General features: G+C 50.9%; 1 protein-coding gene across 1 annotated transcript; it reads left to right on the top strand.

The window, feature by feature from the left end:
• The first annotated feature begins 9,053 nt into the window (after window positions 1-9,053).
• Window positions 9,054-15,032, top strand: LOC133629566 (inositol 1,4,5-trisphosphate receptor-interacting protein-like 1). Its single transcript, XM_062020204.1, is given in 3 exon segments — window positions 9,054-9,257; window positions 13,535-14,182; window positions 14,184-15,032. Coding segments are annotated over 3 exon segments (1,701 nt in total).
• Window positions 15,033-16,270: the final 1,238 nt, after the last annotated feature.

Here is a 16,270-nt window from a genome sequence, read left to right as displayed (position 1 = left end):
CTTCACATCAGGCCAGAAATAACCCACCGTTACCTTGCCAACCCAGATCCACCTCAGCCCCTTCTGCCTCAGCAGCCTGACGCACCTCTTGGGCTTTGTGATGTTCTTCAGTGGCCACACTCTCAGGGTTTTATTTCCACAGGCAGCTTTTGCAGCTGCCCATTGATGTCTTGCCACAGCAGGGCAGAAATGGGAGCCAGGGCTCTGCTGTGGGTGTGAGGACACAGCCCTGCATGGTGTGGGCTACACCATGGCGTGAGCCCCTCGGACCCTGGGCTGTTCTGCTGTTGGGTGAATGTCCCAGTGGATGATGGAAACTTGTCCTGGCTGTGGCTCCAGTTCCTGTGCTGGAACCCACCGTGTATCCCAGCAGTGAGAGCTCTGTCTTGGGTGACTGCACAGACCAAACACTCTGATACCCAGATTTTATTAATCAGAAATATAAGTTTACTCATTGTGTTCAGATCTTGGAAGAGCTGGGAACAAACCTGAAACAGAAAACCGTTGAGAGCTATTTAATGAAGTTGTAAAGAGATTGATGGGAAACGTGGCAAAGGCAGGAAATGGTGGGTAAATCTGTCACTCAAACAAAAGCCTTGGGAAGGGTTTATATCCTCCACAGCCTGGTCCAGCCCCTTGTTCTCCTGGGTGTCTGAGGGCTCTTGGTGAACCCTCAGGGTGAGGGACAGCTGAGAGCTGCAGCCCCAGCTTGAGGCCAGGCTTGTAACCAGAAGGCAGCTGCGATGAAGGGCTCTGAGCTCAGCCCTGGCTGGTGGGGCTGTCTGTTTCTACTTGTGTTTTTGAAACTGTGGCTGATTTTTGTCTTCTTCTCGGGGCCTGTGGGCTCTTCATGGACTCTTGGGAATGTGCACAGAGTATTTGGTACTCTGCTATTCAGTGTATCTCCCACTGGATGATGGAAACAACTTCTGGGTTGCAGATGCAGCTCCAGACCCTGAGATGAATCCTGTGCTGTATCCCACTGGTGAGTGGTTTTTCTTCTGTGACTTCACAGACTAAACAGCTGTTTTCCATATATTTATTTATTTATTTATTTGGTTTGGTAGGGTAACCTCTCAGCCAGCACTGTGCTGCCTTCCTCGCAGCTTTCCCGTGGCAGCTATCTGCAGAGGCGTGCATTTTGCCTGCTCAGCTCCTGTTGAAAACACAGGCTGCTGCTCAGAGACAAACCTCACCCTGAGAGTTACAGGAACGCCCACAGGCAGACCTTGCCTACACCTGTAGATAGGTGTCATGGTTTGACATGGAGCCATTTCTGCTCATGGGGAAGGGGCTGTAAAGGCTCCTGTAAGAAGTTGCTGGAAACTCTCCCCAGCTCTGAGCCAGACCCACTGCTGGAGCTGAGCCAACGAGACGCCTCCACCACCACTTCTTAAGAAAAAGCCTGAAGAGAAGGCTTCTCCTGTTCCTTCCTTCATCTGTCCCTTCTTCTCCAGCTGGTGGTGGTGCAAGGAGTGGGAAGAGAGAGAGAAACAAGTCTGTGGACTCCAAGGTCCAAGGGGAGAGGAGGAGGTGTGCTGGAGCAGAGACTCCCCGCATCCTCCGGAGAGGACTGGTGAAGCTGAGAGTTGTTTGCATTTCGTTAAAGACCCTGGACCAGGGGCAGAGACTCATTTTGCTAAGGACCCCACATCAGGGGCAGTGATTCTCTTCATTAAAGACGCTGTGCCAGGGGCAGTGACTGTGAAGGGGAAGGAGGCAGAGATCTGGGGAGCAGTGAGCTGGGCCCGGGAAGAAAGAGGGACAGGGGAGGGAGATCTTAAAGAACTGATTGTAATTTTCTCATCATCCTGCTCCCTTTTTGCTTTTGTTCTCTTTCTTGTGGAATAAACTTTCCTCCTTTCCTCTCTCAGTCGAGCGCTGGAGTCTGTTTTGCCCAGAACCGTAATGGGCAGCGAGCCCTCCCTGCCCTTCAGACTAATCATATGCCCCTGCAAAATCATCAGCAGGGAGCACTGAACACTGCCATCAGCCTGTCAGGCAAGTCTGTCGTAGCTCTTGCTGATCCATCCTTTGACTCTTCTTTCTGCAAAATACCAAACCTTCAGGTTCTGTTTCCCGAGGCAAAAGGTCACTTGAAATTCTCTCCAGCTGTCAAGGAGCTTTGTTGTCTTTTCTTCTCCCTCACAGATTCATGTTCTGAATAGAAAAAAAAACCCCACACAGACAAAATTGGAGATTTTTAAAATATTTATTATTTTTTAAACCTTTAAAAGACAAGAAGGACCCAACTTCAACAGCTCTGTGATGTGAAACATGCCTGGAGGGAATGGGGTAGAATAGTCAGTTACTGCTGCCATGTTTACAGGCTTTGAAGGTTCTTCACACCAAGCTGTGCAAGAGCAGTTCACAGCAGCTCCACCTCACGCTGAGGTTTGATGGGATTACTGAGGTCTTTACTAAATCCAATCCCTGCAGTTTCTGTTACTGCCAATGTAGCTAGAAAGCCTTGTCCATACATGGGAGAGAGCAAAGTTGGAGCACAGCAAAAATGACTGGCCACTTCACCTTTCCATGCTTTTGATCAGCACCATTTCTAATAAGGAACTGCACTTATTTCTGCTGACACTGTTTACAATGAAAGCTGCTTGTTTGGTTTTTAACAGGCAGAGATTTCTGGCGTGCACCCACCCATGCAGGAAAGAAGATTTTGTGGAAGATGAGCTGACTACCACAGGAGATTCCAGAACACTGGAGCCTCCATTGGTCAATTTACCTCAAGATGATTTCCCTCCAGAACAAGTCTCGGGTAAACCAAAAGGAAGACAACTTCTGCTGTCTTGTCGTCCTGCTTTAGTCATTTGGCATCTCATCTCACAGCCACCTGCAAAGAGCAGGTCCCACCACAGGATCTGTCTACAGATGAACTCCAGAGCCAGAATGGCAACATGTGCTGCAATCTGATACCACACTGTTTCTCTCACATCATGATGCAAGCCCACGTGCCACGTCTTTATCATAGTGCAGCAAAAAGGTAAATCAGACAATACTAAAGAGCTTCTGATCTTCCATCACCTTCATTTGTAACCTGGCCCTTTCGCCCACAGACACATAAAAAACTCCTCTCATCTTTAACGTTTCTCTAAACCTTAACATCAACAATGTCTTCAACATTAGAGTTTGCATCCTTCACAAAAAATGGGAATGTAAAAATACTCTGCTCTCAATACAGACTTCTCCTCCACTTCTTAAAGTGTGATGTCAACACTCCCAAGGTTACAGCTGAGATTTGAAGCTTGGAAAAGCATAATTCTCGTAGAGAATTTGTAGTGGGTTGTTTTTAAAGGGAATGATGATGATTCTATGAAAGAATGTCATAATCTGAGTAAAACCGCAGTCCTTGATAGATTGAAAGTCATTTATGTCCATGTTGAATGAGCTCTACTTAGGATATGCATTTTTATGAGGGATACAAACTAATTAATTTCATTGACAATGAACTTTTCTGGTGTCTCTAAGGGAAGATGGTATTGATGTGTTTCACAGGTATAAAGTCCAATATGCTCTGCATAGAATATTAGCTCCAAGCTTTGAAACCAGAACCAAGACAGAAAAGCTCTATGAATGCAGTTCTGTCAAGACTGTGATGCACTCCTTTTGCTTTGCTGTTGGGGTTTGTGTTTTGCTCCTAAGGACCACTGTAACAATCTCAAAACCTTCAGCTCTTGGGAAAAGCTGAAGTAACTCAACCACTGTATAACCACACTTCCAAAGACTTCAGTAAAATACAGAGATCTCAATGAACAAGGACATGAGGGATGGTTATGTGTAAGCTGCTGAGGAGTGCAGTGTCTCCTGTGTCTTCAAGTTTAATGAACGTGCTGCACTGGATGGCAGCAATGAAGGGTCTGGAGAACCCATTGCTTTACCTCTTCCCATCTGCACAAACCCTATGGTCATGTACACATCTCACACTGTACCTGACCTGAGTGCTCTGCCTACCAGAGGGCAGTTTTGTCAGAACAGAATGTACCTAGTGCAGCACTGAACTCAAACAGTTCTGCTGCTGATTTCTAGTCAAATGACAGTTTCTGTGTTGGAACTACATGGGGTTTATTTTTTTGAGTGATCTGGATAGAAAGACTCACATAGTGCCTGTGTCTGTTATTCCAAGGTCAGGAAGGAAGAGGGAAGCAAAATCAAGACAGTGAATGGCATTCCAAGAGCAGCCTTCAGCACACAAAGGTCAGGACAGGGTATTCTCCAGAGGACCCAGTCTATCAAGGGAACTCTTTCCACAAGAAGGTAAAAGACACTGACACAACAGCCAATCAATACAAGATGCATTTTTATTTCAATCTTCAGAAAGGTGCAGTTGTGCAAGGGGATCTGCAGCCAGAAAGGGATGGAGAGCTGCTCATCCATCGGGTGAAGCTGGGCAAAGCCTTGACTGTGGCTGAAGAAATGTCTTCAAGCCTCAAAGGCAGAGAAAAAGCAGCAGGGCAGAGTGCCCCAGGAACTGCTTCAGAGTTGGAAATGGATGGAGGGTCACATCAAATGTGAGGAGAAAGCTTTCTGGCTGAAAACAGGTCAAAAATAACAGCCTGAGTCTATGAAATCAGAAGGGTAGTAGAAAGGAATTCTTCCAGAAGGAAGGAATCGTCATTCCATTTGTTTCAATGGCATTTGAATTCCTTTCCTTACTGGGGAAGAAGAGACAGACAGTGCAGGGGAGGTTGCACTGTGGGGTGCTGCTCTGCTTCCACACAGAGCTGAAGGGCAGCGAGTACAAGCTCCAGAACAGAAACGTGCAAAGGCTTTTGGCTGAAGGCAATTTCCTTGTTCCCTCCAAGTGTGTTCTGGAGACTGATCCCCTGTAAGAGCACAGAGAGGACAAGGGCCATGGCCATCTGAAGGGATGTCCATCGAAATCAACTGGAAGGTGGTGAATCATGCCCCAGATTTCAGCGTGCCTTGTGCAGGCTTTCTGGGAGTTCTCCTGGAACCCCACCAGACGGGCACACTCTGAAACAGATGCTGGAGTTTGTTTCCAGTGACTGAAGGTATTGATCTGACCAGAAGCTGTTGCTGTGCTGTATGCAGCTGTTGGCAGCTGTAGCACTGTCAATCCAAGCTGGCCATGGATCTGTTGAGTCTTCTTCTTGTTAAGAACCTGGTGATTGGTACTTGCCAAGGGAATGCCCAGAATGCCAATGTCTTTAACTCCTACCTGCATAAAATGTGGGGTTGGCGTGACCACTAAAGGTGAAAAGGGAAAATAGACACCAACACCCAAAGAATCCACATGTTAGAGTTTCAAAAGAACAAAGTGAACTTACCTTTGCTCCTTGTTGAGTTTGGACAGTAGCTTTACAGTTCATAGACTGCATCTAAGACTAAGCACAACCATTCTCACTGTCAGCCCTTCACACCTTTACTCACCTGTTAGGCAAGGGAGGGCAGGTGGCCACTTCTGCTTGCCACAGTTGATGTCACAGAAGCCAGGCTACAGCTGATGTCACAGCAGCCAGACTGGTTTAAAAAACAAGAGTTTTTGTTGCTCCCTGTGACTCTCAGTCCAAACCTTCTCACACACTCTGGGACCCTCCAAGTGTGGTGTTCAGATCTCTGTTTCAGTCTGAAACTAAAGAAATATCCCTGCAGTCTGTTTCTTTTCCTGAAGTCCTGATTTGGTGAATTTTGAAGGCAAAATGAGGGCACAGAGCTCCTCTGCTTTGTTTTAGCCACTCAGTATGATTTTGCTGCCCCCTCCAAGACCTTGCTGCACAGGTGTTGATGCATTTCTGTGTCTTTCCAAAACAGAAGTCTGTCTCCATCAGGACTGTTGAGGAACACTGCTGTGCTGCAGACAGGCTCCCAGGGAGAAGTTGACTCTCTCCAAAGCATGCAACTCCTCCAGGGCAGCCATCTCCTTACTCATGAGTGTCAGAAATCCCACTGACACAAAGGGCATCCTGCCAGGGAAATGAGAAAACCAAGGTGCTCTTCTTGTTGAAACCTTATTTTCTGTCCAAGGAATTGTTGTCATAAGAGCCAGCCCTACCCTTGAGCCTTGCTTGCATATGAAAAGCCAAGAAACACAGAACAGAAGCTTGGCAAAGAGAAAGAAGTGAGTATATTGTCCAGTGCTTTGCCATTCTTGTCCTGTATCTGAACTATGCAAGAGGATAAGACCAAAAGGTTTAAAGACTCCAAAGTCTGTAGAATGTGCCCCATCAAACCAGAAGAAAACCTTCTTTAAGTAGGAACAGTGAATCACACACATGTTTTCCTTGCATTCCTACCTGCTAGGAGCACACTGCTGCCCTGGGCTCATTTGCACTGGAAAATCAGTTACTGTGGTGAAAGACCCATTCTTCTCACCAACACCTCACCAGCAAAGCATCACACATCTAACTGCATGAAAACAGGGCAGGAAAGTTTGTCCAGTGTGGTCATGTCCATTGTTACCCAAAGTCCATCTCACTGGGCTTTGCTCAGACTTCCTGGGAAAGGAATTCTAATGGAGAACACTTAGTCAAGGTCAGTTAATTACTCTCTGGCTCCAAGGAATAAGTAGGAAGGAAAGCAAGAGAGGGGGAACAAAGCTGTGGGAATGGGCACAGGGAGATGGCAGCGCTGCAGCAGCTGTGCTGGGATCTGTGGTGTCCTGGAAAGAAGTTCTGTGCTGGCATCCATGGGCTGTCACGCTTTTCAGTGTCACCTAGGACAAGCTGGCATCATTTCAAGTGACACCTGGGTTATTCTGCAGGTCCTAGCAATATTTCTAGCCTCTCACTGAACCATCTGCAGCTGCAAGATTTGTGTTGGTGGCTTTCCAAGTGAAGCACTGCACAGGTCTCTGTCCTTGGCTCTTGCACTGAAGCCAGAAGTCAGCATTTCCTCTCTGTGCCATGAAGGTTTCAAGGGTGCTGGCTGCTTCCTTCAGTGCTAGACTGAGACCTCTGTGTCTTGGGAGAAGGAGCCTTCTCCCTTGCTATGGTTTACTTCTTCAGTGGGAGACTTTGGTTCAGGATTCTGCAGCAGTCCACAACTATGGCTCACTGAGCCTTCCTTAGACATTGCTAGCTTGTAATTGAGCATACTCACCTGCTTCTCTGGGGAGGCTTCAAACTAATGGCATGGAAGGAGGAGCTGCTACTGCTGGACTCTGCAGCTTTTTGACAGCAGTCAGAGCAAAAAGAATCTCCTATGAGCACACGGTGGCTTTTGACAAAAGAAACCCAGCACAATGGAGCACAGGTCTCCTGTTGGCCTGATGACAAACCACAATGGCAACCACAAACTCACAGAGCAGTCGAGGTGGGAAGGGACCTCCACAGACTGGAGCCCAACCCTCCTGCTCAAAGCAAGGCCAACTGCAGCAGGTTGCCCAGGGCCATGTCCAGTCAGGTCTCAAATCTCTCCAAAGAGATGACTCCAAAGCCTCGCTCAGCAACTCGCCTCCTTTTTGTCCCTGCACTTTCTTTTGTTCAACCACAGCAGCGAAACGTTCTGTTGAGACCAAATATCCCGTGTTTCAGTTTCTGCCTGACGCCTTTTCTGTCACGTGGCAGCACTGAGAAGAGCCAGGCTCTGTCTTCTTAATATGAAGCCCAGGATAAGTACTTGCTAAAAGAGGAGCCAAGAATTGGTAAACACAGGCAGCTTTTGTAGAGCAGAGCGTTCTCAGAGAGGAAGCTGACACCTGAGAAGGGAAATGCTGTGATGCAGAGGCACTTACCTCAGTCCTTGGCCAACTCCTGAACTCCAGGGAGCACCTGGACAAAAGTCCTCACATCCACTACAAACCAGTGGCTAGAAAATACCTGCAACTCAACTCATACAATACTTACCCAGCATAAATCCATGGTACATGGAAAGAAAGGATCAGCTGTGCCAGAGAAATCTTGTACCTTCTGAAACGCTCAACTGAGCACCAAAGGAAGGGCAAAAATCCCCATCCACTACAAACTTACAGCTGGAATATAGCTGGGACTAAACCAATGAGATACTTACCCAGTGTAAGTCCATGGTATGGAAAGGAAATGGTGCCACTGGAAAGGATCAGCAGTGCCAGAGAAATCTGGTACCTTAAATGTTCAACTTTTATCCCAGCCTGAGCTTTTAAAACAGGCAAAAACTGATGAGAAGAGTGTGTGGGTGATGAGGCACTTCACTCACAGAACAAATCCTCCTCACACAGTACATTTTCCTTCCCTAGGTGCTTGGCTGAAGATCCTGTCATTGTTCCAGACCCACCATCAAGCCAGGCTTCAACAATGACTCCCAAACCAAAGGGATGGAGGTTGTCAGTTAATAGACTCCAACGAACTGCAGTGATGGCCAGTTTTTCTGGGGAGGAAGCCCAGCTCTCTCCAATCAACACCATGTTTCTTCATCTCACTTCTCACAGGTCAGGTGCAATGAAAGAGACACCAAAAATCTTCCTTCACATCTTCTCTGTCCCTAAGCAGCACAAGCAGATGAGGAGAGCTGCCATGCAGATGGGTATGCACATTGCTAGCAGAGCTGCTTTGGCTTGGTGCATTCCAGATGGTGAAAGTCAGATGACAGTGATCAAGGAACATTCCAAAGCAAAAGAGAAAGCAGGGATACACTCAGATCTCATCTCCTGCTTAAGAGGCACATTCCTCCCAGCTGCTGACTCATGCCGTGTGGTCTCTGCCATCGGGCAGGACCTCAAACACAGCCAAAGAAGCTTGGTAAGAGCCCAGGATGGGAAAGGGAGTGGTGGAACTCAGAGCAGACAGAGTTATGCCAGGCTGCAAGGTGCTGCATGCCACCAAACAGGTGGGCAAGCTCTGAATGGAAGATCCAGCTGGGCTTGCTTCCCTTTGCAGCCTGCTCCCCTGCCAGCAGCAAGCATGGGAGCTCTCCAGCAAGACTCAGCCCAGCAAGTCTTGGGCCCAAAGCATCTGAAGCTGAGAGCAACACCAGCATATGCCCCTGGAACATGAAGGCTTCCAGCATGGCCAAGAGACCATCCCCATCCAAAAGCAATGAGGAGGTTTGACAGAGAAGAGAGAAAACATTGCCCAGCACACAGTTTTGCTGCAGATGATTTTAGGATGGAGGCCAAAAAGTGCAGAAATGGAGAAGAGGCTGGAGGTGCAAGAGACCAAAATGGGCCAGAGGAGCCCTGGCAAGGGGCTGTGCTCAATGCCACAGCAGATGAGAAGCAAGCCCTGAGGATGGCCCACAAGAAGTGTGTAGAAAGCTTCCTCCCCCTGGATGTGGGCACCAGGGCCACTGTTGTGGAGAAGCAACTGCAGGTACTTGCCAAACAATGGCTTCAAGGAGCTAAAGACTCTGCTCAGTGCTGCAGAGGAAGGCAAAAAAAACCCCAGGGACACTTGCTAGTCCACCTTGGGGAAAAAAGCCTTCCTCCTGTCAGCTGGAGGGCACGAGAGGCCACCTTGGTGGTGCACGACAGCGGGCAGTAGCCCAGCCCAAATGGACCAAAGGAGCCCTGACACTTAAGCAGTCATGCTCAATGCTGCAGAGGAAGGCAAAAAACCCCTGGGGACCTGTGCCAATGTGCCCCAGGGGAAAATTCCTTCCTGACCCCAGTGCTGGCGATCGGCTCCTCCCTGAGCATGTGAGCAGACCTGCCTCCTGGTCCCACGGGCTGCTCATGCCTCCCACGAGATGCACAAGCCCTCTTCTCCCTCAAGCTGCAGCCATCTCTGGGGCTTCCCAGAGTGGCCAAATGCCCCAGGCCTGATCAACCTTGGGGACAAGACCCACAGTGGGTGCTCCAAACCATCAGGACCTCTATTGCTTAAGGCTGCTGCCCCTCGCTCCACAGGGGATGAGGATGGGGAGCTCTGCAATGCCCCTCCAGAAGGCAGTCCTGTGTTCTGGCTCCTGCTCTGCAGCTGAAGAAGATTTCTTGTCCCTCAGATGAGCTTGGAAAGTGGCCTAGCCAGGAGCCGCTGCTGCAGAGGAGAACCTCCAGCTGCTGGCTTGCCTTCCTCCCTCAACCCCATCAAGAGCTTCCTCTCAGATGGCTGCCCAGGCCAGATCTGGCAGCAGGACCTGGGAGGACCCCCCTTTTATACTCTCCTGGGCACTGTGATGTCATCATTCTCAGCTGACACCACTGCTGTTAGGGGACACATTCGTTGCCAGGTGCTGGCACTGTGGTGTCATCATTCTCAGGTGATATCATTGCTCCTGGGTGATGACACTGTGACATCATCATTGCCAGGTGACTGTTGCCTTTCAAGTGAATGTGAGAATTCCTTCAGATGTGAAGAGCATCAGCTCAGCTACTGACAGATTCCCTTATTTCACTCCCATTCTTTCTGTGACTCTGTGTGTTGCTGTGAAGTAAACACACAGCATTCCAGCTGCAAACATGAGGCTGTCACTGATGTCACAGAGCTCCACAAACAGTGGCCTGGGCCTGGTCAAGTGGATTTCACACCTGGCCAAGAACTAGGCATGTTCTCTTTTTGGTTAGGTCATTTGTAAAACAATTCCTGTTCAATCTGGTGATAACAAGCCGCTAAATCTTCTCTCCCAGATGAGTCTGCAGTATGTTAAACATCAACTGGCTCATGGTTTGGTTTCTCTTACCTCCCACCAAACGTGCAGCATACCAGGCTGAGCCATGGCAGGTACAGCTCCTGCAGTGTTGCCTTTCTTTAAAGACCAGCCCACCTGCTGTGGCTGTGTAAATAAACACATCCTCCAATGACTTTGATGGTAAGAACTTGCTCAACGTTATTTCTCAACCAAATACTTCCTAGGTAAGATGCACATCATCTAGGAAGAAACTCTGAGGTACTGCCTTACAGCTTTCTCATCGTGCTGGCTTGATGGAAACACTGTCTTTAGTGGAACACAGAAGAAAGGCTGAGCAGGTGTCATGGTTTGCCACGACAGCCTTTTCTGGTGAGGGGGAAGGGGCTGTAAAGGTGGCTCCTGTAAGAAGTTGCTCACAACTCTCCCCTGCTCTGAGCCAGACCCACTGCCGGGGCTGAGCCAATGAGACGCCTCCACCATCACTTTTTAAGAAGGCAGAGGAAGTTTCTTCCTCCATCTTCTTCCTTCTTCTGCCCTTTGTTCTTCTTCTGGCTGGTGGAACTACTGCAAGGAGTAGGAACGGTGAGAGGAAAAACCATGTGGGCTCCAAGGTCAGTGATGAAAGAGAGGAGGAGGTGTGCTGCAGCAGAGACTCCCCGGCATTCTATGGAGAGACCTGGTGACGCTGAGGTTTGTTTGCATTTCTTTAAAGACCCTACAGCAGCGGTAGAGACTCATTTTGCTAAAGCTGACCCTGGACCAGGGGCAGCGATTCACTTCATTAAAGGCCCCGAGCCAGGGACAGTGACTATGGCTGGAAGAGGCCGTGTCCCGTGGGAGGGACCCAGTATCCACAGCTGTAACTCTGGGGAGGAGCCCACGACAAAAGCAGCTCATTCAACTTATGCCCAGAAGAGGCCTTGTCCCGAGAGAGGGACCCTGTAACTGCAGAAACTGCAACCACGGTGAAGAATCCACACCAGAGACCTTCACCAAGGACTGTGTCCCGTGTGAGGAAACCTGTATGGGCAGAAGCCACAGCTGTTGGGAGCAACCCACCCCAGAGAAGCTGGTTCAGGACGGTGTCCCGGGGCAGGGACCCCGTGTTGGAGCAGGGGAAGAATGCCAGGAGTTGTTATCATCTGAGCAGAGAGAACGGGCAGAGCCCATCTATGAGAGACTGAGCACATCCCCCATTCCCTGCCCCCCTGAGCCGCTGAGGGGGGAGGAGGGAGAGATCTGGGGAGCAGTGAGCTGGGCCTGGGAAGAAAGGAGGGCTGGGGGAGGGAGATCTTAAAGCTCTGCTTGTCATTTTCTCACCATCCTGCTCCCTTTTTGCTTTTATTCCGTTCTGTTTCTTGTAGAATAACCTTTCCTCCTTTCCTCTCTCAGTCGAGCACTGGAGTCGGTTTTGCCCAGAGCTGTACCTGGCAGCGAGCCCTCCCTGCCCTTGTCTCCATCCACAACAACCTTGGTGATCTTTTTACTCTGATTTCGCTGGGGCCTCTGCCATCCTCACAAGGGTGGGGGTGGATGGAGGCACCGAGCAAGAGACTGTCGTGGTGCCGCTGTGCTGGCTGGGCCAAGCCACAACAACCACCAATGTCAGCAACCCCGTGCCTCTGGCACTTCATCCCTTCCTTACCATATTCTCCATGCTGAGCATTCTCTTTCACATGGCTCAGCTGTGTCTGTCACACAGTGACCTACCCACCCCATAAATCTTCCTCTTCCCTTTCTCCATCAAAGACATGCCAAAGTGGCTTTCCCAGAGCGCTGTTTTTACTCTTACTGACACCTGTGGGACAAAACCACCCCACGGGACTTCCTCAGCTGCGCCTCGCCGTGTCAAAACCGGCACCAGCCACAAGCAGAGGACACAAAGAGAGTCTCCAGAGCTACTGAATGCAAGCACAGAGCCAAAGGGATCACCCCTAGGGAAAAGTTCTCTGAGCAAAGTCGGCAGCTGTCAGTATTACTGTGTGAAACAACCTGACAGGTTGTTGCTGGGTGTCAGCTGCAAGGGCTGTTTTCTCTCTTCTGTCGCCTTTAGTATTTCCAAGGCATTTTGTCAGTGGCACAGCAAGTTCTTATCAAATGTTGTGCCTTCTCACCATCCCACTCTGGTTGCTGTTCTGATGGTGTTTTGTTCAAAAGGAGGTGGACTAACTAGATGTGGATTTCTTCTCCAAGCAGCCAAGTCTCTTTTGCCTGTGACTGTGACAAGAGTGCGGCTCCTCCCTGTCCTTGTCTCGATGCACAAGACCACAGAATCACAGAACCCCAGGGGCTGGAAGGGGCCTCGAAAGACCATCCAGTCCACCCCCCCTTCCCCCCTCCCACCGCCAGAGCAGCACCACCCAGAGTAGGCCACACAAGAAGTCACCCAGGTGGGCCCTGAATGTCTCCAGAGAAGGAGACTCAACAACCCATCTGGGCAGCCTCACATGGAAGAAATCCTTCCCCGCAGTTCTTTTGCATCCCTTTTATTCACCACTCACACTCTCTTGGGCAATACCAGTCATGTACATGCAATAATGTGTCTGAGATACGCCCAGACCACACACAAACCCTGTTTTGTAACTGAAGAAGATTCAATGCATGTGAAGTGACGGGGAATCCACAAGCTGCTGTGAACAGGCCCATTTGACACGCCGTTCCCAGCAGTTGCATTGGTTCCTTAACGTCACAGTGCCAACCTTATACTCACGGGTACTGAAGGTCTGCGTTTATGGCACAGACCATTCCAATGCTCTTGCAAGAAGCTGTGGGGTGTCTGTGACATCAGAGGCCGTGCCAGCGGGGGGGCGGCTATAAAGGGGCCCCGCGGGCAGCACGGGCCCAGTATGCGCTGGGACAGCGGTGAGCACATGCTGGGACAGCGGGGACGGCGCAGCCCTTGTGCCTCCCGCCTGCCTCGGCCCCTCTCCAACCGGCTCCCGCTCCTGGCCCCTGTTTTCCCCGCTGCCAGCTCCCTCCCTCCCACCCCACTGAACCCATTCTCTCTCTCTCCCTGCAGATCATGGCGCTCGTGCGCTTCTTCGCCAATCTGCTGTCGCTCTTCATCCCAGAGGCACAGCAGTGTTACGCCAGGATGAACGAGGCCGTGTTGAAGCAGAGAGAAGAGCAGCTGATCCAGCAGGCGAGAGAAATACTTGAGAGGCTGCTCATCAGCTCCAGTTTCCTGGTGCCGCCGAGGCAGCCGAGGCAGCCCGTCATTTCCTGGGAAGACCTGATCGGTGCTGCAGTCCTGGTCCTGCTCTTGGCACTGTACTGGTGGACCAGGAGAAGGAGCCCTGACACAGACGACAGCAGCAGTGAGGAGAGCTCAGGCAGTGACACACACTGCCAGGAGGCAGAAAGCGAAGGAGAAACTGCTGAAGACAGGCACCACGCTTTGATTTATGAGAGGCGCATGCAGTGGACAGTGCTCAGTCTGTGCTACACCAGCAGCACGGTGCAGGAGCTGCTGGATGACCTCCTCCATTTATTGCAAGGGCGCTTGGCCAACAGTTCCTCCCCGGAGCTGCAGCCAGCCATCGGCGTGGGCAGCGCCTTCGAAGGCTGGGATCCTTGCGACAGCGACGTCACATACCGCATGCTCGTGCCCCTGAAGGCCCCCCATGGCTACTCCTTCCACCTGGAGCCAGACTTTGCAGGGGATCTGCCGGGGAAAGAACTTCTGCGTCCGTGTATCCCCGGAGTGCACCTGCAAAGCAGGGAAGCCATCAGGAGACGCGCCGTGCTTCCTCCACCACCCTGAGGAGCCACGGAGGAGGAATCAGGGTCCCAGTCTCCTCGACACACTCTGCACTGGCCCTTACCTAGATGTTGATAAAACTGCCCTCTGGGTCCAGAACTTGGTGACGTCAGCCTGGGGGGAGCTGCCTCAGTCTCGCCGCTACCAGATGCAGCTGCAGCTCTCCAGACACTCCTGCAAGCTGAAGCTGTCAAACGCCTCCCGAGGACCTCTCTTTGTCGAGCTGCTTTTTGGCGTGCAGCAAGGTGACTCAGACATCTTTGTGAGCAGCCAGACTGCAGCAGGTTTCTTCACCCCAAGCACGACGTGGCCTGAGACCTGTGCTGTGGCAGAGGCCAAGTTCTTCAGGCACGTGGCCAGGAACGCCCCGGCTGGCAGCTACCACCTCAACTGCCTGCAGCTCTGCGCTCGCATGGTGCCAGGAACGGGCTTTTCCACCTATATCATCAAGACGGTTGTGATGCACCTCCTGGCCACCGCTCCCCTGTCAGGCTGGCGCAGGAGGTATCTGCTGCCGTGCCTGAAGGAAATCATGCGGTACCTGCGCCGCAGCGTGGAGGAGAAGCGCCTCAACCACTTCTTCTTTGGCAACCACAACGTGCCCGAGGAGATCGTCTTGCCTCCTGCCTTCCGAGAGGCCGAACCCGTCAACCTCTTCCAGCACCTGACAGACGATACAGCTGCCCACGCCGAGGCACTGCGTGACTGTGAGCAGCTGCAAGATCGGCTCACAGGACGGCTCATCCGTGAAGGATGAAAGAGGTCTTGAGGCAGAGAGCTGAGGGGAGTGGGAGCCGATGCAGCTGAAGGGGCCATTGCCAGGAGCCTGGCAAGAGAGACTCGGCACTTCCCATTAGCGATCGCTCTCGCTCCCTGAGGTGTCTCTGGCAGCTTCACCTTGTACACAGTTGCTTGTTTGAAGAAGCAGCTTGGCCAACAAGTCTTGAACCTCTTCCTCCTCCACCCAGGGCCAGTCCTCTGCTGTCCAGGCAATCCTACTCTCCTTGCTGGACTGGGCTTCCTGCGGGCTGCCCTTGGCTGTAAAGACTGAAGCAAAGAAGGCATTCAGTACTTGGGCCTTCTCTGCATCCTCGGTCACCAGGGCACCCTCTGCGTTCAGCAGCGGGGCCACATTCCCCCTCGTCCTCCTTCTGCTGCTGATGTACTAGAAAAATGCCTCATTGCTGTCCTTAACTTCCCTGGCTATGTTTCATTCTAGAAGGTCTCTGGCCTTCCTGGTTTCACCTCTGCTTGCCCTGGCAATGCTCCTCTACTCTTCCCAAGAAGCCAGCCTCTGTTTCCACCTCTCATAGATGGTTGAATGTTTGTTGTCACTATCAGCTGCAAATCCAAAGGCTGGGGTGGGCACATTTGGTGGAGAAATCCCCTGTGTTCCCCAGTGCTGCAATAACAATCCCTGCTTCACAGTCCCATTGGCTGTTGAGTCCTGACTGGCTGCTTCACAGCATCGCTGCTGGGGGAGGAGAAGGAGGAAGAGGAAGAAAAGAAAGAAAGAGGAAGAAAGGAGAAAGAAAAGGGAAGAAAAGAAGCCCCATTGTTGATGGAAGGGAAACACTGAGAAGTAGCAAAGGGAACCAAATGGGCACAGAAAGAACCAGTTAAAAATCAATGGGTGTAAGGGAACTAAAGAGAAAAGAGGAGAAAATGGGGACAGAGACTAAAAGGGATGTGGAAAGAGAAGAAGAAGAGAAGAGAAGAGAAGAGAAGAGAAGAGAAGAGAAGAGAAGAAAGAGAAGAGAAGAGAAGGAGAAGAGAGAGAAGAGAAGAGAAGAGAAGAGAAGAGAAGAGAAGAGAGGAGAGGGAGAGGAGAGGAGGAGAGGAGAGGAGAGGAGAGGAGAGGAGAGAGAGGAGAGGAGAGGAGAGGAGAGGAGAGGAGAGGGAGAGGAGAGGAGGAGGAGAGGAGGAGGAGAGGAGAGGAGAGGAGAGAGGAGAGGAGAGAGAGAGGAGAGGAGAGGAGAGGAGAGAAGGGGAGAA

The sequence above is a fragment of the Colius striatus genome, unplaced genomic scaffold (assembly GCF_028858725.1).
Source record: "Colius striatus isolate bColStr4 unplaced genomic scaffold, bColStr4.1.hap1 scaffold_68, whole genome shotgun sequence".
NCBI lineage: Eukaryota > Metazoa > Chordata > Aves > Coliiformes > Coliidae > Colius > Colius striatus.
This window is presented reverse-complemented; position numbering and strand designations above follow the sequence as displayed.